Genomic DNA, 23,204 nt, shown 5'->3' with positions numbered 1-23,204 from the left:
CTCTTTTAGAATTTTAAAAAAAATCTAAGTTTGTTTAATTACAACAATAAATTTTATTTTTGTTATTACAATACATTTCAGTAAAACATTCATTTAATAAACTTTAGTCTATTATATCTTTTAAAATAGTTTATGCAAAAAGACATAATACAAAAATGTAGCACTTAGTGATGTTAAACAGTGATTGTGTATAAATGCCAAACATAAACTATAAACGGTTTAAATTAAAATTCTGTAATAACCAAAACGTATATAACAAAATAAAAATCGAAATGTATATAACATTAGGTTCTAAAAATTTCAAACCACAATTAGTAATCACCAATTACCCCTTTTGCCAAATGATTTCACCTACTGTTAACATAAAATTACAAAACAGGCCAAATTTATTATTAACTTAAATTTTAACCGAAGAATGACAATAATATTTATCCTTAAGCTTATTTATAAATGTCCATGTGTCTTCTTCAATATCATATTTGATAATTGATTTATTATTATCCAAGCTCCTACAAAATAAAATAAAAATAAATAAATTAAACATAAATGGATAAAATTATTTTTTACTAATTTTTAAATGTTTTTATTTACCCTCCAACAACATAGATATTGTTTTGTATCAAACATCCTGAAAATGAACATCTTGGTGACAACATAGAAGTTACATTGTTCCAAATATTATTTGTTACATCATAAACTTCAACTGAACTATGATTTTTTTTACCATAGTTACCTCCTAAACATAATTGATTACAAACATAAAATTTATTTAACATAATGATTAAAATATTAAATTTAAACAATAGTGAATCTTGAGTTGAATGAAAACTAAAAACATATAAAATAAAACTCAGATATTTACTTGCTATGGTTACACTATTTAAATCATATTATTATTCATTTCACGAAAATTGTAGTCATAATTTTATAAACGATTTTTTTAAAGAAACTTTATAATATACCTTCAATAACTTACCCATAACAAAAATTTTATCCTGGTTTGCCAAAGCAACAAACCACTTTCTTGGAGTTCGTAAAGAAGCAACAAAATTCCAATTATCCTCTTTTGGGTTGTATCTTTCAACAGTGTTAGTAACATGACCACTTGAGTGACCACCGATAGCATAAAGATAACCTACAAAAAAATCAATATTAAATTTTATAGTAATAGAAGCATTAGTTAAAATACTATTGGGGCCCTGTAAAGGTTTCATTCTTATTTTAAACAATGTATTACAACATACAAAACTGAAACCAACAGAATTAACCCAAAAAATAAAAAACAGCAATATTATTAATTTTTATATAATTTTAATAAAAAAAATTCACATAACAACTTTTTACCTTTTAGTTGTACAAGTTCATGAAAACACCGCTGAAGTTTCATGTTTGTAAACAGCACCCATTTATTCGTGACTTCTATGTAATATTCGCAAGTGTCACGATTCAAGTCCATATTTCCAGTCACAAAAATTAAACCTAAATGTTTGGTATTTAATAAACCGATGCAGAATAATAAAGCACAGCAATTAATAATTTGAGTTGCTATTACCATTTAAAACTGTAGTCCCAAGTCCACTACGTTTATAATTCATTGATTTAACTTGCTCCCAATTAATAGGAATTTGTTTGTAGTTCATTCTATAAACTGTATTTAGTTGGGTTTGATTATCACCAGTACATCCACCAACTATGTAAACAAAATCATTCAAAACAACACATTTGTGACAATATCTTCCTTCTGGTAAGTCCTTTAAAAAAGTAATATTATAGCATTACAACCCAATACTTAAATTAAAATATTCAGTCAATTCAAAAAAATATGTAACGTAACTAAAAATGTTATAATTTATTTAATAGTTGTTATTACAAACCCCTTTATTTTCAAAACTTTTGTTTGAAATATTATACTGGCAAACCATTGTTGCTGCACTTCTTTCTCCAATTATTAATATATTTTCTGAATAAAAATATGTTTTATGAAAAACGTTATTACACTTAATATAGTGTAAATAACATAAATATTTTTTATCATTATAATATACCTTCTACTGGATACACGATTGATCGAATTGCTTTCATTACTGAACTTAGATATGTTAAATTTTCTTCGATAAATTTCTATATTAAGTTTTGCGTAAATTAATAATCGATTAATTTAAAGATTTAAATTAAAAGTTACATAAAATTAAGTCAATGACTTTTTTAACACTAACCTCAACACTAACAACCTTATGAAGAAAGTCCAATGGCAACTGACAAAGCTTAAGTTCAACTTCGTCAAGAATTTCAAGAAATCGATCTTGTCTATCAGTTACTTTAAATTTAATCCATTCAACAACAGCAGTGTACAAACATTTTTTTTCAACCTGTATAACAAGAACATACAATGTTTACTGTAAATAAAATGTCATAAAGTTTTAAAAATTATAAACTATATTGAAAGAAATTGATTAAAGAAATGCACAAATACACTAAAATATCATTTATTAAAATATGTAACAAATGAATCTAAAAAAATACCTAAATGTAGAAAAACAAAGACAATCAAAAACAAACCATTTTAAAGTTTGAGCATAAATCATCTTCAAATAAATTTTTAAACTCATCATGCAACAAAATCTCGTTCACATTTGTTTTCATGAACTCATTAACTTTATCCATGAGTTCATTGCTATGGTAAGTATCAGCCAATGAGCGAAGAGTAAAAATGTTTTGACATGTTAAAGTTTTTCGCAAATATTTGATACATTTTTGCTTCAAATCTAATAGGGAAAAAATAGCATAGTCACTGGTTTTAATTTCGACAATCTGAATCTAACCTTGTTTCACCAGAACTCACAGAAAAAAAACTAAACCATTAAACACAATCACATATGCTGAGCTCAGTTCTAATTAGTGCCATATGTTAGTAAAACAACTTACCAATAGCCTACTACTAGGCTGCAAAAAAGTTTGGTATAGTTTAGTTATACAGAAACTTCTAAAAAAGTGATTTACCTTTAATTTGCAAATATTCTGCGGTATCAAGCAAATCACAAACATTCTTGGTGTTTAATTTAATTTCTACTCCATAAAAATAATCAAGAATTGACTGCATTGAAGTTGCACTGATTCTATCAATGTTTATTGTTGAACTGTATTTCTCTTCCATCTGAAAACAATTTAAAACATTAAAAAGCCAGTAAATAATTAATAAAAATATTTAAAATAATAACTGTATTACTTCAGTATTGAAAGCTTTATCAAAGAAGACACTGAAACAGGACAACACCATCACACTGGCTGTAAACACTTTGTTCCCTGTACAAATCTTGGCATCATTAAATCTAAGCCGATCACGATTTCTAAATAAAAAGATTAACTTCAAATCCCAAATATAAAAATAACTAGTTACAAATATATAATTATTAGATCGACAACTTTGCAAAAATATATTACATTAAAGTTTAAACTATAGCAAATCTGTTAACAGAATGTTGAAAACAAAAACAAAATATTTTAATCAAAGAAACCAATCAAAATAAAGATATTTTATTTACTTGTTGGCAAATGTTTGCAACTGAGTTTCATTTTCATTCTTGCATGTCTCCTCACCAATATCACAAGTTCCAAAAATTGAAAACATTTTAACAATTTAATTTCTAACAAAAATAATCCTTTAAATTTTTAACTTCTAACCTAAAAATTTTTAATTGATAAAATATTTTAATGTAAAACTATTAACAAAACTTTTGTGGACAGCTTAAAATGTAGAAGAGCAAGACTTAAGTGGGTAAATATCAGATTTGTTGAATTATTAGTTAGTTATATTATTTAAAAAAAAAAATTGCATTGTAGGCTAACAAAACCAAGAAGTACATGAAATTTTGACCCAATATGTTAAGGTGATAAATTTAATTAAAAGACACAACATTATAAACGAAAACTTATTACAAAACTTACATAATGTGTGCATAATAAAATTCTATATTTATATAAACAACACTAAAAGTTTATATTTATTGTTAAAACAAACTAACCTTACTAATAAACAATAAAAAAGTTTAAAAGTATAACAAAACATTTAAATTATAATAACATTTAATTATAAAGCTATTTTAAAACTTTGAAAAACTAATTTCTTATTATACTTTTTAATTACATAAACGTTCAATTTATGGTAACAAACTATCAGATATATATACTATTAAAATGCTGTCCACAGATTTATATTATCTAAGTAACCAATCTAAACCGCAACACAAGAATGGTGAAAATATTGATCTTCAATTGCAGTTATAAATGTCCATGTATCTTTTTTAATGTCATATTTTTTGATTGATTTATTATTCAATGGGTTTCTATAAAACAAAAATACAAATATAAAGATTTATTATGCAATATATATATATATCAAAAAAATAAATTATATCAAAAGAATAAATTGAACCAAATCTTTTAATATTTTAACTTACCCTCCAACAACATAAATGTTGTTTTGTATCAAACACCCTGAAAATGAACTCCTTGGTGTCAACATAGAAGTTACATTGTTCCAAATATTATTTGTTACATCATAAACTTCAACTGAACTAAAACTATCTTTTTCATCGTTACCTCCTAAAATAAAAAGTATTAAAAATAAACTTTTTAAAAATATTTTATTAAGCACTATATCATTTACTTTTACCAAAAAGTATCAACTATTTGTTTAAGTAATAGTCTTGATAGTTAAATGTAATTTTTGCCACGCATAAAGTGTAGTTATTGCTTACCCATTGCAAATATTTTATCCTGGTTTGCCAAAGCAACAAACCACCTTCTTGGGGTTTGTAAAGGAGCCACAAAATCCCATTTATCTTCTTCTGGGTTGTATCTTTCAACAGTGTTGATTACTTTACCATTCGCTTGGCCACCAATGGCATAAATGCAGCCTAAAAAAATTTGGATTTGATATCTGGTAGTATGGATAGGGTTACAGGTGAAATAATATCTAAAATTTAAAAAATATTTATATTTTTGTTTTTTGGATCACTTGCACTTTACTGTCCTTAAAAAAAATAAAAACTGAAAAGTACGAAAAAGAAATGTAAGGTATGAATTTTATTCAAGATGTTCTACACAATTGTTAGACTGGTAAAAAATAAAATTGCTTAACACAATACATAAATAAACATAAATTATAATTTGCTACATTTTCTGTAAGAAAGTCTGTGTAAAGACTGTAAAGTACAGGTGACATTTTTTTTACTAAAAACAACAAGTTTTAACCTTTAAGTTGAACTAGTTCATGAACACATCTTGGGCTTTGCATTTTTGCAAATTTCACCCATTTGTTTGTAGTTTCTGTGTAATACTCACTAGAGTTTAAGTTAAAATCCCCTGTTACAAATACCAAACCTAATTGTAAGTTAACAATGTAAGACAGCTATACTACATTACAAAATAATATATTTTTAACCACAATTATTGTAATTTTTAGTTGAACTCATATAATATATAAAATATGTTAGTAATTGTATATTAAACTTAAATGTTAAGTTTACAATAAAGCATGCAATAAAATTGATACAGACATTGTTGAAAAATAAATTAAAAAAACTTTAAAAAAGTAATAATTTAACTTTAATTGCTTTTCACCATTTAAAATTGCAGCTCCATGACCAGCCCGTTTATATTTCATTGATTTAACTTGCTCCCAAGTAATAGGGGTTTGTTTGTAATTCATTTTATAAACTGTATTTAGTTTGGTTTGTTTATCATCAGTACATCCACCAATTATGTAAACAAAATCATTTAAAACAACACACTTGTGAGCATATCTTCCTTCTGGTATGTCCTTTAAAAGGGTAATATTATATTACTACAATAAGATGTACTCTTATAATACCACAACTTTTAACAATTATTTATATATAAAAAGGATTAGTGCCTTAACCATAAATGTTATTAATCATTTAAATATCACATTTGTTAGTTCCAACCTCTTTTTGTTCAAAGGTATCACTTGTAATATTATACTGACAAACATTAGTATCAGTGCACCTTCCTCCAATTACAAGAATTGTGTCTAAATTGTATCTTGTTATTTGTTAATAAACTTTTGAAAAAACATAAAAATACTGACCTGTTAATGGATACAAAATAAATCGAACTGCTTTCATTACTGAGTTAATGTACAATGCATTTTCTTCAACAAAATTCTAAAAATTTCATAATTCAAAATGTTAATTACAAACCTTAATACAAATATTTAAATTTAAAAAATAAAATATTGTGGCTTTATTAACAAAATTATTTATGTAAAATAACACCTATAAATTTTATCACATTTCAGTAGTAAAGTTAAAATATTTAATTACATCTAACCTCAACACTGACAACGTTGTGAAGAAAGTCCAATGGCAACTGACAAAGCTTGAGTTCAACTCTGTCAAGAATTTCAAGAAATCGATCTTGTCTTTCAGTTACTTTAAATTTAATCCATTCAGCAACAGCAGTGTACAAACATTTCTTCTCAACCTTTTATAAAATAAAATAAGAAAATAAATGCAAATAATATGTTTAAATGTTAAACAAACCTTTCAAAGTAAAGATGGACACAGGTAAGTTTTAATGTTATATAAATCATTTTCACCAAAATTTACACTAAAAGCCTTAATTTAAACAAATATTAATAAGTTTAAAAAATAAAAAAAGGCTATAAAAATATTTATATAGTCTATCAAAATAAGTAAAGCAACATATATCATTTTAGGTCTAAAACTCAGCAGTTTTAAAAAAACATTAAAATAAAATAAACAAACCATTTTAAAACTTAGGCATAAATCTTTTTCAGGCAATTTCTTAAACTCATCATGTGACAAAATCCCATTTACATTTGATGTCAAAAACTTATTGACCATATCCATGAGTTCATTGCTATGGTAAGTCTCAGCCAATGAGCGAAGAGTAAAAATGTTTTGACAAGTTAAAGCCTTTTTCAAATAGTTGATACATTTTTGCTTTAAATCTGATAAAATTAAAAAAAAAATTGACAAGACCATTTTGATTTAACTTAAAAAACAACAAATTGAAAAAAAAGTTGTTAATAGATCGAACAATCAGTTAAACTAGCAAACACAAGATTAGATCAGATAACCAAAAGCTACTTTATAATTTTAGGTTGTTAAGTTGGCCTCTTAACAACAAATATAATTTACAGAACATATAAAACATTAAACACTATTTTACCTTTAATTTGCAAGTATTCTGCTGCATCAAGCAAATCACAAACATTTTTGGTGTTTAATTTAATCTCTACTCCATAAAAATAATCAAGAATTGACTGCATTGAAGTTGCACTAATTCTTTTAATGTGTATAGCAGAACAATATTTCTCTTTCATCTAAAAAATAACATTTAGAAAGTACTAGTTCTACTACAGCAACAATAAATTAGTTTTTTAAATATGTTTATACCTAAAATTCTTAGATACTGCCAAGAATGTTAAAATTACCTCAGTATCAAAAGCTTTATCAAAGAAGACACTGAAACAAGACAACACCATCACACTGGCTGTAAACACTTTGTTCTCTGTACAAATCTTTGCATCGTTAAATCTAACTCGATCACGATTCCTAGAAGTAAACAATTTAAGATTTTTAATTTAAAATAATAACACCTTTGCATTAAATTTTATAAAGTAATGTATAGAATTGGCTATATATCCTATGATATACATTGGATAGTTGGGTGAATATCCAATACAAAACTGAATGTACAAAATAGAAACTAAAACATTTCACTTACTTGTTAGCAAATGTTTGTAACTGAGTTTCATTTTCATTCTTGCATGTCTCCTCACCAATATCACAAGTTCCAAAAATTGAAAACATTTTAACAATTTCAATAATAACAAAAAACACCTTAAAGCCTGCTATAATTTAAAGTACCACATTCGGTGTAGCCAAAGTTAAGTTAACAATAGCGAAACTAAAGTTGTAAGGTTTAAGTCACGATTAACTGATTATGTATGGGCTATGACATCATAAAATAAACCCTACTAATGTAAACGTAATGGGCACACAATTCACAAGCCTAGTTATATATTTACTTTATCAACACTCAATATTAAATAATTACGAACAATTTATACAATTTATATTCACAAACAGTATTTACAATTAATAAAACAACATTTATATAATAACAAAAAAAAATTAAACAAATTTACATCATTTTTGCATAGAAATTAATAAATTTTAAAATCAAACAAAACATTAAAGTTGTCCTTTAAAGATATTTCCATTTTCAATTAAATTCATCCAAGTATTAATGTGAGGGTTTCCAAATTTTTCCACCAAATTCGTCAACAATTTACTTGGTTCCCAGTGAGGTTCACTTGGCCCAGCCTTATCCCAGTGTTCCCTGATTACTTTAAGAACTTTTGGGAGCCCTGTTTAGTACAAAATTTATGATTTATTAGTGAACTAATAAAAACTCTTTGCTTATTTATAAAAAAATATAAACAATCTGACTTTAAATTTGACCTTAACAATTACCAAACTTTGATATTGAAACTATTACAAATGAAACAAAAATTAGTACACAATATTGTTAAATAAGACAACATGTTTAACTATTTTTCTTAAATAATTTTGTTTTTTTTGTATCTATATATTTATCTTTGATGCGGTAAGGTCGAATGCGCGACCTAAACATAGAGTAACTTTAGTTGCTCCCCAGTCTCAAGTTGCCTGTGGCAGAGACTATAATTGCCCGGTAATTATGCTAGTGTTTAAGTGCTGGCTTAGTAGGAGATCATAACAGTTATAGAGCCTTACTCAAGGGCGCTACAGCATGAAAGCAGTGAAGATTAAACCCACAACCTCATTTGTGGTTTAGCAACTGATCTTACTACGACACAACGCTGTTAGTAGTACACACCAACCCTTTAATATATTTAAACAAAAATCATTAAACTATTAAATACAAATTTTTTGTTTATTGCATACACTTACCAACAGTGTAGGCATAAAACATTGGACCACCAGTATGTCGGGGCCAAGCATATCCATTAATAAAAATCATGTCAATAGAGTGTGGGTCAGAAGCTATTCCTTCTTCTAATATTTTAAAACCCTCGTTGATTAATGGGTACAAGATTCGCTCTAAAACTTCCTAGATTGTTGATAATATATAACAGTTAAAGATTTAAAAGTAAACCTAAATAACACACATGTCACACATGTACTGCTAGGTTAATAATACAGCAAAATTTTTATAGAACAAATATATCTAAGCAACATTTAATTGACAATTAAATACCGAATAATTTAAACCTGTCAGCAATATACCACATTAATGTGGTACATCTTTAAGTAAAAACTAATAAAACTTTATTCCGTTTTTTTTTTTTTTGTGTAAATCTTTATCCCCGATGCGGGAAAGTTGAATGCGCGACTTAAACATAGAGTAACATCAGTTACTCCAGCCCAGTCTCGAGTTGCCTGTGGCAGTTTGGGATATTACAGATTATAATTTCCCGATAATTATACTGCTGATAATGTGCTGGCTCAGCAGGAGTTCGTACCGTTTATAGCACCTTACTCAAGGGCGCTACAGCATGAGCACAGTGGGGATTGAACCTACGGATCATGTGTGGTGTAGCAAGTGTTCTTACCACTACACCACGCTGCCGGTTTAAACACTAAGTTTTTATAAAATTGGAAAAAAAACACAAAATATATAAAACACCTGTTTTCCGATCTTGCGAGGTTCAATCTTATTTCTCGCTCTGTATTCATTAATCATTTTAACCACAACAGGATCGATGGTCAAAGTTTGTTTTGGTCCAACATATTTGTACCATCCCATTCCATTCTTGTAACCAAAACGACCAGATTCAACTAGAATGTCAGATAGTGGACAATAACGTTGCCCATACCTAGGATGTAATAAATTAACTTTAATTTACATTGGCACAAAATTTGATGAAAATCAGAATAAAATTTAAACTAATTTTTTGTGTGTATATCTTTATCTTCGATGTGGGAAGGTCAAATGCACATTCTAAACATAGATTAACAACTGTTACTCCGACTCAGTCTTGAGTTGCCTGTGGCAGTTGGAATATTGAAGATTATAATTTCCCAATAATTATGTTGCTAATTAAGTGCTGGCTCAGCAGGAGTTCACACTGTTTTTAGCGGTTTACTCAATGGCACTACAGCATGAGAGCAGTGGAGATTGAACCCACGACATCATATGTTGCGGTAAGAGTTCTTACCACTACACCACGCTGCTGGTCAATCTAGAATTAGATTGGCATAAAAAGAAAGTTAATTTATTCAAGTTAAGTAACAAAGTAATTTCATAAAAACTTAAGTTGCAAGAAAGAGAGTTGTTCGTTCCAATAAAACAAACCTGTTGCGTTCTGGCTCATTAGGAAGTTGCTTGTTAGTAATCCCCATATGTTCTCTGATACGATACCCAACATCAATTCCACTTAAGTCTCCAACTTGAAACCTGCCCATCGCAAACCCAAAATTCTTTAATATTTGATCAATCTAAAACAATAATTAAAAAAATAATTGTGACATATTCCTTATCACTTTAATTTATAATTATCCGCCAGCAGGGGGTGGTGGTAAGAACACTTGCTACACCACACATGAGGTCATGGGTTTAATCCCTACTATTCTCATGCTGTAGCGACCTTGAGTAAGGCGCTATAAACGGTATAAACTCCTGCTGAGCCAACACTTAATCAGCAGCATAATTACCGGGCAATTATAATCTGTAATATCCCAAACTGCCACAGGCAACTAGAGACTGGGTCAGAGTAACTGATGTTACTCTATGTTTAAGTCGCGCATTCGACTTTCCCACATCGAGGATAAAGATATATACAAAAAATAAATAAATAAATTGCAATTTTATAAGTTACTAATGTTTTTTTTAAATCAGCTTTAAGGTTTACACAATAGAAAAAAGAACACCAAGTAAACTTGTATTTAATTTTTAAGGTGTCTTACTCAATACTCAAAAACCTATCACATAAATTTATTTAAAGTGACCAGTTTAAAATATAAATGTAAAATAATACTTAAAATACTTAGTTAAAACTTTACAAGAAAACATACCTCATTAGGGTAAGCCCCCTCTTCCAACAGAAACTCACTTTCCGCTGTGTATTTCCAAAACATTCTGTTGCCCACAAACCCATGACAGTTTCCAACCAATACCTTGAAATAATAACATAAAATAAGTATTTATTTGTATCTAAAAAAGTTAAAAATCACTTTTAAAAATTTTTAATTACAACTTAAAAATAGATATAATTAATTGCTAGGTAATTAAGATGTCTGTAGATGCATAGTAAAACAACAAGCATCATACACAAAAATATTAACTAAAATAATTTAAAAATTTATACAAATAAAAACCTGGTTAAACTGAGCTTACCGTAACTTTGTCCATTTTTCTTCCCATGTCCATAGCAGTTGCTATAGTTTGAGGAGAAGTTTTGGCTCCTCTGATATTTTCCAATAACTTCATTAAATGAGCAGGAGCAAAAAAGTGCATTCCAATAACCTTTAAATTAAAATAAACAGGTTTTAATATTAATAAAAATACAAAATTTAGGCAATAAAAAACCAAGTTTTAACAAGCTTTAACCTGACACCCATAACAATGAATCCATTATGATATATTATTATATTCTATTTAAACAGTTTAAATATTGTTACTAATACATAAAAACTTTTTTAAATAGCCTACCGATTGTGGCCTAGTTGTTGCAGAGGCTATTTCATCAATATCAAGCGAACTTGTATTACTGGCAAGTATGGCAGTTGGCTTACAATATTTATCTAACTTTTTAAAGATTTCTTTCTTGATTTTCATTGATTCAAAAACAGCCTCAATGACCAAATCAACATTCTAAAGTTTTTTTTTAATTTTTTAAATCAAAAAAGAATAAAAAAATTGAATACCAAAACTTAATAATTACATATTTGAGAGATAGTTTTTAACAATATTTTTAGAGTTCAATTAAACAATAAAATTGAATTAACATTTGAGTTTGCATATTACATAACTGACATATTGTTTGTGGTAAGAGCTTTTATGAAATATAATCAAGAAAAATAATTTTTTTTAGATTTAAATTTACGTACTGAAATATCCTGGTATGAAACAACAGGCTTTATATTTTGCTTCATGATTTCAAGTTTTGAATCATCAAAGAAACCTTTTCTTCTCTGGCTCTCCAGCACACCTTGCAAATAGGTTAAACCTGCTTGCATCAACTTCTCATTTTGTTCAATTATATGAACTGTCATGCCTATAATAATATTTTAAAAATTAGTTGCAGAATATATTTTCAAACACGAAATTATATATAGGCGAGCTTAGTAGATGATATATATATGTACAATTTTTAGGCATACAGAATAAGTAGAACTGCCATTTCTGTTGCGCAGGTTATCATATCAGGTATTTGTTGGGAGCCTAATACAGCAACTAAAATCTCGACTATAGAGCAAGACTAGTAACAATAATAACACAAAAATTCTAGGGCATGATTTCCCCATTAACAAGCAACAAGTTTTAAAATATTAGGTAACTAAATTTTGGACCACTATTTTAACCACTACATAAAACTAACATTAATATTTAAAACAGTAAGTTTTTTACCTGCTTTAAGTAAACCAATCACAATTCCTCTACCCATAGTTCCAAGTCCAATCACGGCCACATCTTTAATGTTTAAAGGTTTAACAAAGCCATGATCAACACCTCCTGGAATTTTCCATTTACGAACTTTTCTCTCAGCAAAGAAGGCGTACATTTGGGCCTTGGATTCTGCTGTAATAAAAGAAAAACTATTAGTTTAAGGCACTACCAAATTGTAAAAAAAATATCCTTCAAATTAAAAAATATTTACATGTTTGCATTAGAAACTGCATTGATTCTTTTTCTTTTTTTAGCCCAACCTTGTACGGAAATCTAATTGAGTTTCTCAAGCATAAAAGAATAATTGAAGGAGCTTGTGCCCCTCTGCATTTTTGCTCGATCAATTTCATGTACTTGGTCATAATTTTACCACCCTTAAAAAGTTAAATAAAAAGTATTGATTAGTACATATTCAAAACTGCAGTCAATACTTAATATAAAACAATATTGCAACTGAAATATCAAACTTTTTAATTCTCAGATTTAAATTGTAAACAAAGTACAGAATGTACTTTAAATTGTGATATTTTATTCATGCTTAAACTTAACACTAGCATTATTAATATTGTGGCAGTAATTTAATAGATTTAAACCCTGTGTATTTATATCAATGATGTTATTAAGTATAGTTACAATACTAGTACACTCTATTAATCTTACTTACATCGTTTCGATCTGGAACCAGTTTCATCGATATCTTTCGATCACTTAAGTCTCTCCCTTGAACAGACTTAACAAACTGAACAGCAGTTTGCATTAAATCATCATCGCTTGAAACCAACTTGGGAAAATAAAACACTATCTTTATAAAAAAAAATCGTTACAGTATATTTTTAACAACATAAATTTACCGATTTAATTTAAATAAATATATAATTATATACGCTACACAATAATTACATTTTTATTTTTTTATTTGCATAGAATTAATAAATTTTAAGTTAAAGCTTTTTACAAAGATAAAATACATAAAATAAAAATCCCAAAACAGAATGAAGATAACACTTATTTTATTAAAGATTACAACAAAAAATTAAATACTTTTAAAGAAGATTTATAATTTTGCATATTTTTTGGTTACATATATATATCATCTGTGTATTTATATCAATGATGTTATTAAGTATAGTTACAATACTAGTACACTCTATTAATCTTACTTACATCGTTTCGATCTGGAACCAGTTTCATCGATATCTTTCGATCACTTAAGTCTCTCCCTTGAACAGACTTAACAAACTGAACAGCAGTTTGCATTAAATCATCATCGCTTGAAACCAACTTGTCAACTACATGCACTTTGTGAGCAGTTGCAGCAGGATAGTGGTTACCTACAATGTTTTGAAGTCGATTTATCACTGACCGTTTAATAGTAAAGTATTTTTACTTTTATTTTAGTCTTGTACCCAAAACATTACTATTTTAAAATCAATTTAACATCCATGTAATACATCCCATTTTAAGGCTAAATCATTAGGTAAGTTTTATTATCACAGCTCAGCTAATATTATTGGTATTTAAATCTTAATTAGTCTGGTACCCTATCTGGTAATACCAAATGCCTTACCAAAATCTTATAATTATTTAAATGTCCTAATAAAACTACTTAACTTACCAAAACAAGACCACTCAGCTGCATGTTCCAATCCAATCAACCTCGGAAGTCTTTGAGTTCCTGCTCCAGCTGACAATAAACCTAACTTAACTTCAGGTAAACCAAATGTGCTGTTCACTTTAGCGATTCTGTAAAACATACTTGTATTACTTATGTACAAAATTGGCTTAGTTAATACAACTTAAAAGTTTTACTACTAAAGACTTTAACTTTAGATTGTGTTTTTACATCGGGTTTTGCGAAATGTAACAAAAATATACAAAGGTAAGTGTATTTTTGAAATATTTTTTTTTGTATATATCTTTATCCGTGATGTGGGAAAGTCAAATGTGCAACCTGGTCACGAGTTGCCTTTAGCAGTTTGGGATTTTATATAAATTTCATTTGCCGAATAATTATGCTGCTAATTAAGTGCTGGTTATTCAAGGGCATTTTAGCATGAGAGCAGTGGGGATTAAACTCATGACCTCATAGTGGTGTTGCATATGTTCTTACCACTACATCATGCTGCCAGTATATAATTTAATGTATGAGATATCCTACCTGTAATGACATCCCAAAGCCAACTCCAAACCACCTCCCAATGCAAATCCTTGAATTGCAGCCACAGTTGGTTTGGAACTGTTCTCCAAAGTGTGTATTACCTGGCACAACATTTTACAACATAATTGAGACAGCTATCTTAAAAGCTTAATAAATTAAATACGATTTTGTGTCATCATATTCTTTAACAAGGTTTACAAAACCTCTTATACTTTGGTATGCTCTTTATACTTTGGTATGCTCTGTTAATTAACCAGCAAATTGGTTTACTTTACTTGTCTGAGTATGTGGTTTTGACTTTTAACCACATTTAAACACACTCACATAAGGATTCAAACTTAAACCTCTAGGTTATATACATTACCCATGACACCAATTAAAAACAAATAGACAAAACCGGCAGCATGGTGTAGTGGTAAGAACACCTTCTACTCCACACATGGGGTCGTGGGTTCAATCCTCACTGACCTCATGCTGTAGCGCCCTTAAGTAAGGCGCTATAAACTCCTGCTAAGCCAGCACTTAATTAGCAGTATAATTATCAGGCAAATATAATCTATAATATCCCAAACTGCCACAGACAACTCGAGACTGGGTCGGGGTAACTGATGTTACTCTATGTTTAAGTCGCGGATTCGACTTTCCCACATCGAGGATAAAGATATATACAAAAAAAACAACTTTATTTATGAAGATTTACATTTGTTAAAGATCCCAATCCATATCTTTCACCATTTAATTCATTAATATCAGATCCAGCAGAAAAGTTTTTTCCCTTTCCCATTAACACTATTCCTTCGACCTAAATATTTAAGTTTTTTGGTGAAATTAGAATTTTAAAACTAGATAAAGAAATCTAAACTATAACTCAAGTTATTTTTTGTATACATCCTACCAAGTTTAACTACTAAATTACAAGTATTGGTATTAAAATTGCTATTTATAAATGTTAAAATAAAGATGCTTTTAATATAAATAATTATATTTTTTCTTACATTGCTATCATTTTCAGCTCTTTTAGTCAGGTTTTCTATATCCAATTTAACAGAATGTGACAGAGCATTGGCAGGCAAATTATTGATTAAAATAACAGCAACATTTCTTACAACATTATACTGAGCCATGTTAAACAAGACCTAGATTATTTACCTTGACACAACCTAAACCTAAATAATAAACACAATAAAAATTAAATTTAGTTAAAATTTTTAATAATAAATATGTTATTTACAATGTATATGCAGTAAAAATGTTAACTCAAACTTCAATGAGTCAGCAAAACTTGCCTACTCTGCACAATTGTTAACAACCTACTGCTTCATTGCTAAGCCAGCCAAGTGTAAATATTGACACAGCTCAACGAATTTTAAACCACCTATAACTGTGGCACAAATGACAACATTGAGTTCAAATGAAAACATACTTAGAACCATATATAAAGCAATAAGAATAAAAGTGCACATTTTGAACACCAAACTAATTAAATAACGTAAGAATACATATAAATTTACAAACATTTTGTATAAGTTACACTACCAATATAATTTTTATTAATTTTTTTATTGCATGTAAAGGCATCAAAAGCTAAATTAGTGCATATTAAATATTCGAGGAAATAAAACACTATCTTTATAAAAAAAAAATCGTTACAGTATATTTTTAACAACTTAAATTTACCGATTTAATTTAAATAAATATATATTTATATATGCTACACAATAATTACATTTTTATTTTTTTATTTGCATAGAATTAATAAATTTTAAGTTAAAGCTTTTTACAAAGATAAAATACATAAAATAAAAATCCCAAAACAGAATGAAGATAACACTTATTTTATTAAAGATTACAACATAAAATTAAATACTTTTAAAGAAGATTTATAATTTTGCATATTTTTGATCATTTTTGATCTCTGCAATCAAATTCATCCACTTATTAATGTGAGGGTTTCCAAATTTTTCCACCAAATTAATCAACAATTTACTTGGTTCCCAGTGAGGTTCATTTGGCCCTGCCTTATCCCAGCGTTCCCTGATTACTTTAAGAACTTTTGGAAGCCCTGTTTAGTACAAAATTTATCAATTTATGATATTTTTAATCCAAAAAAAAAAAACTTTTAGTACTTTAAACTTTTATAAAATAAAGTTTCATCTAATTTTTCTTACCAACTTGGCCAGCATAATACATCGGACCACCAGTGTGTTTAGGCCAAGCATACCCATAAATCCAAACCAGATCAATGTCTTCAGGCCCAGCACACATTTCCTCATCCAAAATCTTAAACCCTTCGTTGATCATACAATAAAGCATTCGCTCTATTATCTCCTGATAAAATTAATTTATGTTAAAAAAAACATAGACATGAGTGAGTTGATATTAAAATCTAAGTTACAATCTTTTAAAGAATCTTTAAAAAACCTCCTAAATTTAAGTTTTTAACTTCTTAAAAAAATATTTACTAAAATTTTAAGCCTTTTAAATCTAATTTTTAAACTCTTGGAGATTTTTTACCAACCTGGTCATTAATCTCTCTTGGTGTAATCCCCAATTGCTTTCTGTAGTTCACAATCATGTTTGTGACCACTTCATCAACTTGAGGCTCTGGTCGTGGAACATTATCGTACTTAAACCAACCTTTTCCGTCAGTTTTAATTCCATGTCGTCCCATCTCGACTAATTTGTTGGTAAGCAAAGAAACACGTTGGCCAGGTCTACATTTAAAATAAAAATTTCATTAAAAATCAAATAATTTTAAACGTATAACAAGTTAATAGTTATTACTAGTTTAATAATTTACTAAAGCTTCTTGTCAAACAAGTTTATCTACAAGAAGATTGTAAAGTAGTCTATTTCATGTAATTTTCTTGTGATGACATTTACTCAAAAAATAAAAATAAAAATCTTTTATTTACTTGAAAAATTTGGAGTCAACTTGTTCGTTGTAAACTCGAACTAAAACATCGTTTCCACTTAAATCACCAACTTGAAACCTGCCCATTGCAAATCCAAAGTTTTTCAACACACGATCAATCTAAAGTAACAATTAAAATTTTTCAATTGCTGAATATAACTGATGTGAATTAATTATCTTTGAAACATATACATAGAACAACTTTTGTTACTACACGGTTTTAAATAGCATTGGCCAAATACTTTTATAAATTTTTAGGGTACAAGAAGTTGTAGACTAAGTTAGAAATGCAAAAGAGTGGCCTACCTGTTGTGGCAGAGCACCTTCTTCTAGAAGAAAGTTACTCTCTGCTATATAAAGTGTGTACATTCTATTTGCGACAAAACCGTAACAGTTGCCGACCAACACCTAAAAAAATACAAGTTTTATTTATGTAAGAATTGTGAAGACTTTTTTTACATGCTGTTATATTGCAGCAGTTAAATCACAGTCATGTTATATATAGTGAATATAGGATCTTGGTTATTTTACCGTGACTTTGTCCATTTTTCTTCCCATGTCCATAGCAGTTGCTATAGTTTGAGGAGAAGTTTTGGCTCCTCTGATATTTTCCAATAACTTCATTAAATGAGCAGGAGCAAAAAAATGCATTCCTACCACCTAAAAATATTAACAGAATTTTTTTTTTTTTTTTAAATTGCCATTAACTCAAAGTTTTCTTATAATATTTTTTGGGATTAAAAGTTTTAAAATATAGGCAAAGAATAAGATCTTAAACAAATTACAAAATATAGTAAACATAAAACATCATTAATTTTCATAAATAAGTACCAGCAAAAAATTTAGATGTATGTCGTTAAATAAACACTACATCAGTAAAAATATCAAAATGTGCAATATTTAGCCAGGAATTACCTTATCTGGTCTATTTGTCTGTGCAGCTAATCCATCAATGTTTAATGCACTTGTGTTTGAAGCCAAAATAGTTGAAGGTTTACAAATTTTATCCAGTTTTCGGAATATCTCATTCTTTAATGTTTTCTCCTCATAAACTGCCTCAATTACCATGTCTACATTCTATAAAGTTTTAAATTTGTTGTTTTGAAAAGGTATAATCATAGACAAATTGCAAGTATACAAGTTGTTAACTTGCTATTAATTAATACATTTTTTTCTAAATATTTAGTTTTAAACTCACAAAAATCAAAATTTAATAAAAAAAATTAAAAAAGAATAAATTAAAAGTAAAATAAACTTAATAAATAGTAGACCTAAAGCCTTAACAATAATTTAAAATTTTTACATTTTAAAAATTATTATTACCTTAATTTCTTCGTATCTTTGAGCAGGTATTATCATGTTTTCCAAAGTAATTTTCTGCTGGTGTGTAATTATATTTTTTCTATGCTCACTAGCCAGAACACTTTTCATGTACTTAATTCCTTGTTTAAGTAAGTCTGGGTTACTTTCAAAAACATAAACAGGAATACCTTGAAATAAAAAAATTTGAAATATGTTTTAGAAGTATATCAAAAATAATTTACAAAAAAAAACAATGTATTGCCTTATAGAATCACAGATGACTTTTTTTTTTTTTTTTTTTTTTTTTTTAAACTTTTATAAGATAAAGTTTATAATCAAGATACTTTTAACTGCCAAGCTTTTTGTAAAAATCATGCTAGTATTCCAACAAAAACCATCTATATACAATAAAGATTAGTGGACGATAAATTTATATAAAATCTAGCCGGCCTATAAAAAAATGCCAGTTGTAGTGTGCAGGTAAAATATCACAGGCAAATATTAGTTAAGAGTTGCGACCATATCATGACAATTAAAATTCCTCCAATTCCTCCCTTAAGGCACGCTATTAACTAGTCAGAATAATGTTGTAAAATCTTTACAGAAACCTTAAAATACAAACCTGCTTTTAGCACAGATAAAGCGATTCCTCTTCCCATAGTTCCAAGTCCAATCACGGCCACATCTTTAATGTTTAAAGGTTTAACAAAACCATGATCAACACCTCCTGGAATTTTCCATTTACGAACTTTTCTCTCAGCAAAGAAGGCGTACATCAATGCTTTTGATTCATCTTAAAATTAATGAATTTTTTTGTTAATAAACTCAAAAAAAAAAAAATTTGAAAAAATAGTTTTTAAAATTTTATATTGCCTTTACTTAGTAGGCTATCAAAATCACATTGCTTTTTTGCAAGTTTTAATACAAAAAAATTTTAATTATTTGTAACTTAAAGTGTTATGTTACAGAGTTTTGCAATTTTGTAAGTGATGTATATAGTATGTTAGTATGGTTGACACTGAATCATGAAATGTCTTTAGTAACTATAGAAAATGTCTGTGGTACTTACAATTTAATTTTCAAAAATACTGGAAAATGAATAACTAAAAAAACAGGTTACCATATTTTTCGTGTGACGTAGAAATTACTTTTTCCAACTTTTTTAATTTTTGAGTATAAAAATATCTCTAATATATGACTTTAACATTTTAAGATTACACAGAAAACTTAAAAAAATTATTTGTTACTGGAGTTCAATAAAATTCCAGCGCATTTTTTTTCTTTTTCAATTCCTTCATGAAAAGGTAAAATTGAGGCCTTTGTTGATTCCAAGCAAACCACTGGTGCCATTGCTCCTCTCGATTTTAATGCAATTAATTTCTTGTACTTTGCCATTATTTGGTCCACCTAAAAATACGAAACATATTGGTTTGAGATGGGTCAACATCACACTCTTGTGTTAAGGTTACTTTTGCTACCTAAACCATGTCTTGAGTTATTTTTCTATTTATTTTTTTTGTATATATCTTTATCCTTGATGTCGGAAAGTCGAATGCGCGACTTAAACATAGAGTAACATCAGTTACTCCGACCGAGTCTCTAGTTGCCTGTGGCAGTTAAGGATATTATTGATTATAATTGCCCGATAATTAAGCTGCTGATTAAGTGTTGGCTCGGCAGGAGTTCACACCATTTTTAGCGCCTTACTCAAGGCCGCTACAGCATGAAAGCACTGAAGATTGAACCAACGACCTTATATGTGGTGTAGCAAGTGTTCTTACCACTTCACCACGCAGTTATCTTTTTAGTTTTTAATATTATTGGCCTGGTGATATTATATGAACATATGACTGCTAACAATTTATATTGTGCAGCAGGTTTAAGTCCCAGTAAGAACTAATTTAAAGTGCTTTAACATTTAATTGGTTGTTGTTAAACTTGGAACCTCTTAAAATTAAGTCCTTACCAACTTGTCATAGCAGCAAGTAAAAAAAAAATCTGCCTTAAACTTACATTATCAGCATCTTTAACCATCAGTTTAGACAATCTTCTGCCGTCCAGTAATTTCATACTTAATGTTTTAGAATATCCGATCCCGTATTTAAATATAGGACGATCGAATTTAAAAGTAAAATCCACAACACCAAGAGACTTGGCCTCTTTTGCAGTGTAGTGTGCACCTAAAAAAAATTAGTAAAATTTTGCCACATTAGGTGAAATAAAATTGTATTTTATCTTGATAAAACTGACCAAAAACGATCCACTCAGCTGCTTTATCCAAACCAATAAGTCTCGGAAGTCTTTGTGTGCCATAAGCTGCTGGTAATATTCCTAAACTTACTTCTGGGAAGCCTAACATGCTAGATGTTGCACAAATTCTGTGAAAAAAAAGAAATTAAATAATACTTGGTTTAAAAACGTTAATTCAATAGTAAAAATTAATTAGTAAACTTTAAATGACATTGAGTTCTTTAGTTATGGGAAATAAAAGTGTTCAATTCTGTCAAATCATTCATGCAATGACTAGGCAATATCACAAAGTCAATAAAACTTTAACTGGTTAATGCAACTAGAGATAAGGTTAGGGTATGAACCCCTTTACTTTAAAGATAAATAAAACTAACAAAATCGTTAGAAAGTGATTATACCTATAATGACAGCCTAGTGCAATTTCCAAACCTCCTCCCAATGCATTTCCATGGATGGCAGCTATTGTTGGCTTTGGACTTTCTTCTAATATAGTTACCATCTTAAGAAATAAAAATATACAGTATAAACTTTTTTTAGGTTTTTTGTTATGTTGTTTTTTCCCAAATAGCACAACAAAGTTTTGCATTTTAAAAATATTTAAATACAAAATTTTAGATAACTAAATAAATTTTTAAAGAAGAGTCAATCTTATTATCACTTAACTTAAACTATACAAATTTAAAACATAAAGGGTATATGTCATGATTAGTTATATTTGGTTTCCTCTTTTAAAAGAACAACACGTTTTACTATTTTTAGGAAAGTGTTTCTACCGAAATTATTCAAATAACAACACTTTTTTACATAACTTGATGTCTTAAAACAAAAATAATTAATAATAAACAAAATTATATTTATTTTTCACAAATTACTTCGATAGGCTAGCCTTTAAAATCTTTATACAAAAATAAAAACAGCCAAAAATGTACAAATTCCTATTTAATTAACATAACTTACATCTCTTATAGTTGGATATTTAAAAGCACCTCCCGAGCCAAACTCAGTAATATCAGCACCAACTGGAAAGGTTCTTCCATGTCCACATATAACTATAGCTTGCACCTTTATAAAAACAAAAACATAATAAGCATGATACACCATTTAAAGACTTACATGCACTTTACATTAAGTAAATATTAGACATTGAAATATTTTAATAATTTATCAATTGGGCAAAAGTATAAAACCTACAGTTTAAAGTCTTGAAGAGACAAAAATTATTAAAATAATTATAAACATACAAAATAATAAAATACCCAAGACTTATCCAGGCCAACAGAAAATAACCCATTTATAATGTTTTTTCTATATATATCTTTATCCTCGATGTGGAAAAGTCAAATGTGCGAATCAAACATGAGTAACATCAGTTACTCCAACCCAATCTTGAGTTGTCTGTGACAGTTTGGGATATTATAGATTATACTTGCCCAGTAATTATGCTGCTGATTAAGTGCTGGCTCAGCAGGAGTTCATACCACTTCTAGTGCCTTACTCAAGGGCGCTACAGCATAAGATCAGTGGGGATTGAATCCACGACCTCATGTGTGGTGTAGCGAGTGTTCTAACCACTACACCACGCTGCCGAGTTGTAAAATCAGTTTAAAAAATGTTCACCTTGTTATCTTTTAATGCTTGTTGCATTGCATCACTAAAAGCTTTTCTTACATGAAAAGACAACGCATTAACTGGTGGATTTTTGAGAGCAATAACGGCTACATTCTCGTGTAAGCTATAGTCTGCCATATTGATGTGATAACTTAACCTATAACACTATAGTTTTCTGAAAAATATGATTGAGTTTAAGTTAATTAATTATTAGTTCTAAGACACAGAAAATTTAACTTGAAAAGACGATTTTAAACTACAAAAATGCAA

The 23,204-nt window shown here is 28.3% G+C and overlaps 4 protein-coding genes across 6 annotated transcripts; all 4 read right to left on the bottom strand.

Annotated features, from left to right (window-relative positions):
* Positions 1-47: 47 nt before the first annotated feature.
* Positions 48-3,681, bottom strand: LOC145743509 (kelch-like protein 24). Its single transcript, XM_082561489.1, has 12 exons — positions 3,543-3,681; positions 3,227-3,347; positions 3,001-3,154; positions 2,560-2,765; positions 2,217-2,369; positions 2,046-2,121; positions 1,875-1,960; positions 1,553-1,751; positions 1,345-1,479; positions 977-1,135; positions 592-736; positions 48-509 (listed from the first exon to the last, which is right to left on the bottom strand). The coding sequence occupies exons 1-12, from the start codon at positions 3,626-3,628 to the stop codon at positions 398-400; spliced, it is 1,632 nt and encodes a 543-aa protein (XP_082417615.1). The 5' UTR covers positions 3,629-3,681; the 3' UTR covers positions 48-397.
* A 520-nt stretch (positions 3,682-4,201) lies between these two features.
* LOC145743510 (kelch-like protein 12) lies at positions 4,202-7,907 on the bottom strand. Of its 2 annotated transcripts, XM_082561490.1 has the most exons (12): positions 7,774-7,907; positions 7,481-7,601; positions 7,216-7,369; positions 6,789-6,994; positions 6,352-6,504; positions 6,110-6,185; positions 5,967-6,052; positions 5,623-5,821; positions 5,254-5,382; positions 4,758-4,916; positions 4,458-4,602; positions 4,202-4,343 (listed from the first exon to the last, which is right to left on the bottom strand). In XM_082561490.1, the coding sequence occupies exons 1-12, from the start codon at positions 7,857-7,859 to the stop codon at positions 4,232-4,234; spliced, it is 1,626 nt and encodes a 541-aa protein (XP_082417616.1). In that variant the 5' UTR covers positions 7,860-7,907; the 3' UTR covers positions 4,202-4,231. The 2 variants fall into 2 exon arrangements, with proteins under 2 accessions (XP_082417616.1, XP_082417617.1); XM_082561491.1 differs by lacking the exon at positions 5,254-5,382.
* A 335-nt stretch (positions 7,908-8,242) lies between these two features.
* Positions 8,243-16,020, bottom strand: LOC145743506 (peroxisomal bifunctional enzyme-like). Of its 2 annotated transcripts, none has more exons than XM_082561484.1 (16): positions 15,856-16,020; positions 15,561-15,662; positions 14,861-14,961; positions 14,318-14,445; positions 13,867-14,033; positions 13,367-13,504; positions 12,914-13,076; positions 12,664-12,834; positions 12,144-12,310; positions 11,746-11,907; positions 11,431-11,559; positions 11,109-11,210; positions 10,390-10,532; positions 9,721-9,910; positions 8,985-9,144; positions 8,243-8,419 (listed from the first exon to the last, which is right to left on the bottom strand). In XM_082561484.1, exons 1-16 carry the CDS (start codon positions 15,982-15,984, stop codon positions 8,244-8,246), a joined length of 2,328 nt encoding a protein of 775 aa, XP_082417610.1. In that variant the 5' UTR covers positions 15,985-16,020; the 3' UTR covers position 8,243. The 2 variants fall into 2 exon arrangements, with proteins under 2 accessions (XP_082417610.1, XP_082417611.1); XM_082561485.1 differs by having other exon boundaries at positions 13,367-13,483.
* Positions 16,021-16,442: 422 nt separating this feature from the next.
* Positions 16,443-23,183, bottom strand: LOC145743507 (peroxisomal bifunctional enzyme-like). Its single transcript, XM_082561486.1, has 15 exons — positions 22,944-23,183; positions 22,284-22,388; positions 21,725-21,825; positions 21,327-21,454; positions 21,090-21,256; positions 20,324-20,483; positions 19,699-19,869; positions 19,098-19,264; positions 18,690-18,851; positions 18,306-18,434; positions 18,081-18,182; positions 17,776-17,894; positions 17,379-17,574; positions 17,029-17,188; positions 16,443-16,922 (listed from the first exon to the last, which is right to left on the bottom strand). The coding sequence occupies exons 1-15, from the start codon at positions 23,070-23,072 to the stop codon at positions 16,741-16,743; spliced, it is 2,178 nt and encodes a 725-aa protein (XP_082417612.1). The 5' UTR covers positions 23,073-23,183; the 3' UTR covers positions 16,443-16,740.
* Between the last annotated feature and the right edge of the window lie 21 nt (positions 23,184-23,204).

Source organism: Corella eumyota, chromosome 2, assembly GCF_963082875.1.
Source record: "Corella eumyota chromosome 2, kaCorEumy4.1, whole genome shotgun sequence".
Classification (NCBI taxonomy): domain Eukaryota; kingdom Metazoa; phylum Chordata; class Ascidiacea; order Phlebobranchia; family Corellidae; genus Corella; species Corella eumyota.
The sequence above is the reverse complement of the archived record's forward strand: the minus strand, read 5'-3'. Positions and strand labels throughout refer to the sequence as shown.

Bases quoted from the DNA above. Each gene is read 5' to 3' on its own strand.
- LOC145743506 (XM_082561484.1), bottom strand. From the start codon at position 15,984: ATGGCTCAGTATAATGTTGTAAGAAATGTTGCTGTTATTTTAATCAAT. The intron at 12,835-12,913 runs GTAAATATTTTT...CTTTTATTACAG, and splicing joins GCAGTTTCTAATGCAAACAT to CAGAATCCAAGGCCCAAATG. The intron at 12,311-12,663 runs GTAAAAAACTTA...ATATTATTATAG, and splicing joins GATTGGTTTACTTAAAGCAG to GCATGACAGTTCATATAATT.
- LOC145743510 (XM_082561490.1), bottom strand. From the start codon at position 7,859: ATGTTTTCAATTTTTGGAACTTGTGATATTGGTGAGGAGACATGCAAG. The intron at 7,602-7,773 runs GTAAGTGAAATG...GTTTACTTCTAG, and splicing joins TTACAAACATTTGCTAACAA to GAATCGTGATCGAGTTAGAT. The intron at 5,383-5,622 runs GTGAAAAGCAAT...ACTTACAATTAG, and splicing joins TGGAGCTGCAATTTTAAATG to GTTTGGTATTTGTAACAGGG.
- LOC145743509 (XM_082561489.1), bottom strand. From the start codon at position 3,628: ATGTTTTCAATTTTTGGAACTTGTGATATTGGTGAGGAGACATGCAAG. The intron at 1,961-2,045 runs GTATATTATAAT...ATTTTTATTCAG, and splicing joins AATCGTGTATCCAGTAGAAG to AAAATATATTAATAATTGGA. The intron at 1,136-1,344 runs GTAAAAAGTTGT...ATTTTTTTGTAG, and splicing joins TGAACTTGTACAACTAAAAG to GTTATCTTTATGCTATCGGT.
- LOC145743507 (XM_082561486.1), bottom strand. From the start codon at position 23,072: ATGGCAGACTATAGCTTACACGAGAATGTAGCCGTTATTGCTCTCAAA. The intron at 22,389-22,943 runs GTGAACATTTTT...GTTTTTATAAAG, and splicing joins AAGCATTAAAAGATAACAAG to GTGCAAGCTATAGTTATATG. The intron at 20,484-21,089 runs GTAAGTTTAAGG...TCGTATTTTTAG, and splicing joins TGGTTAAAGATGCTGATAAT to GTGGACCAAATAATGGCAAA.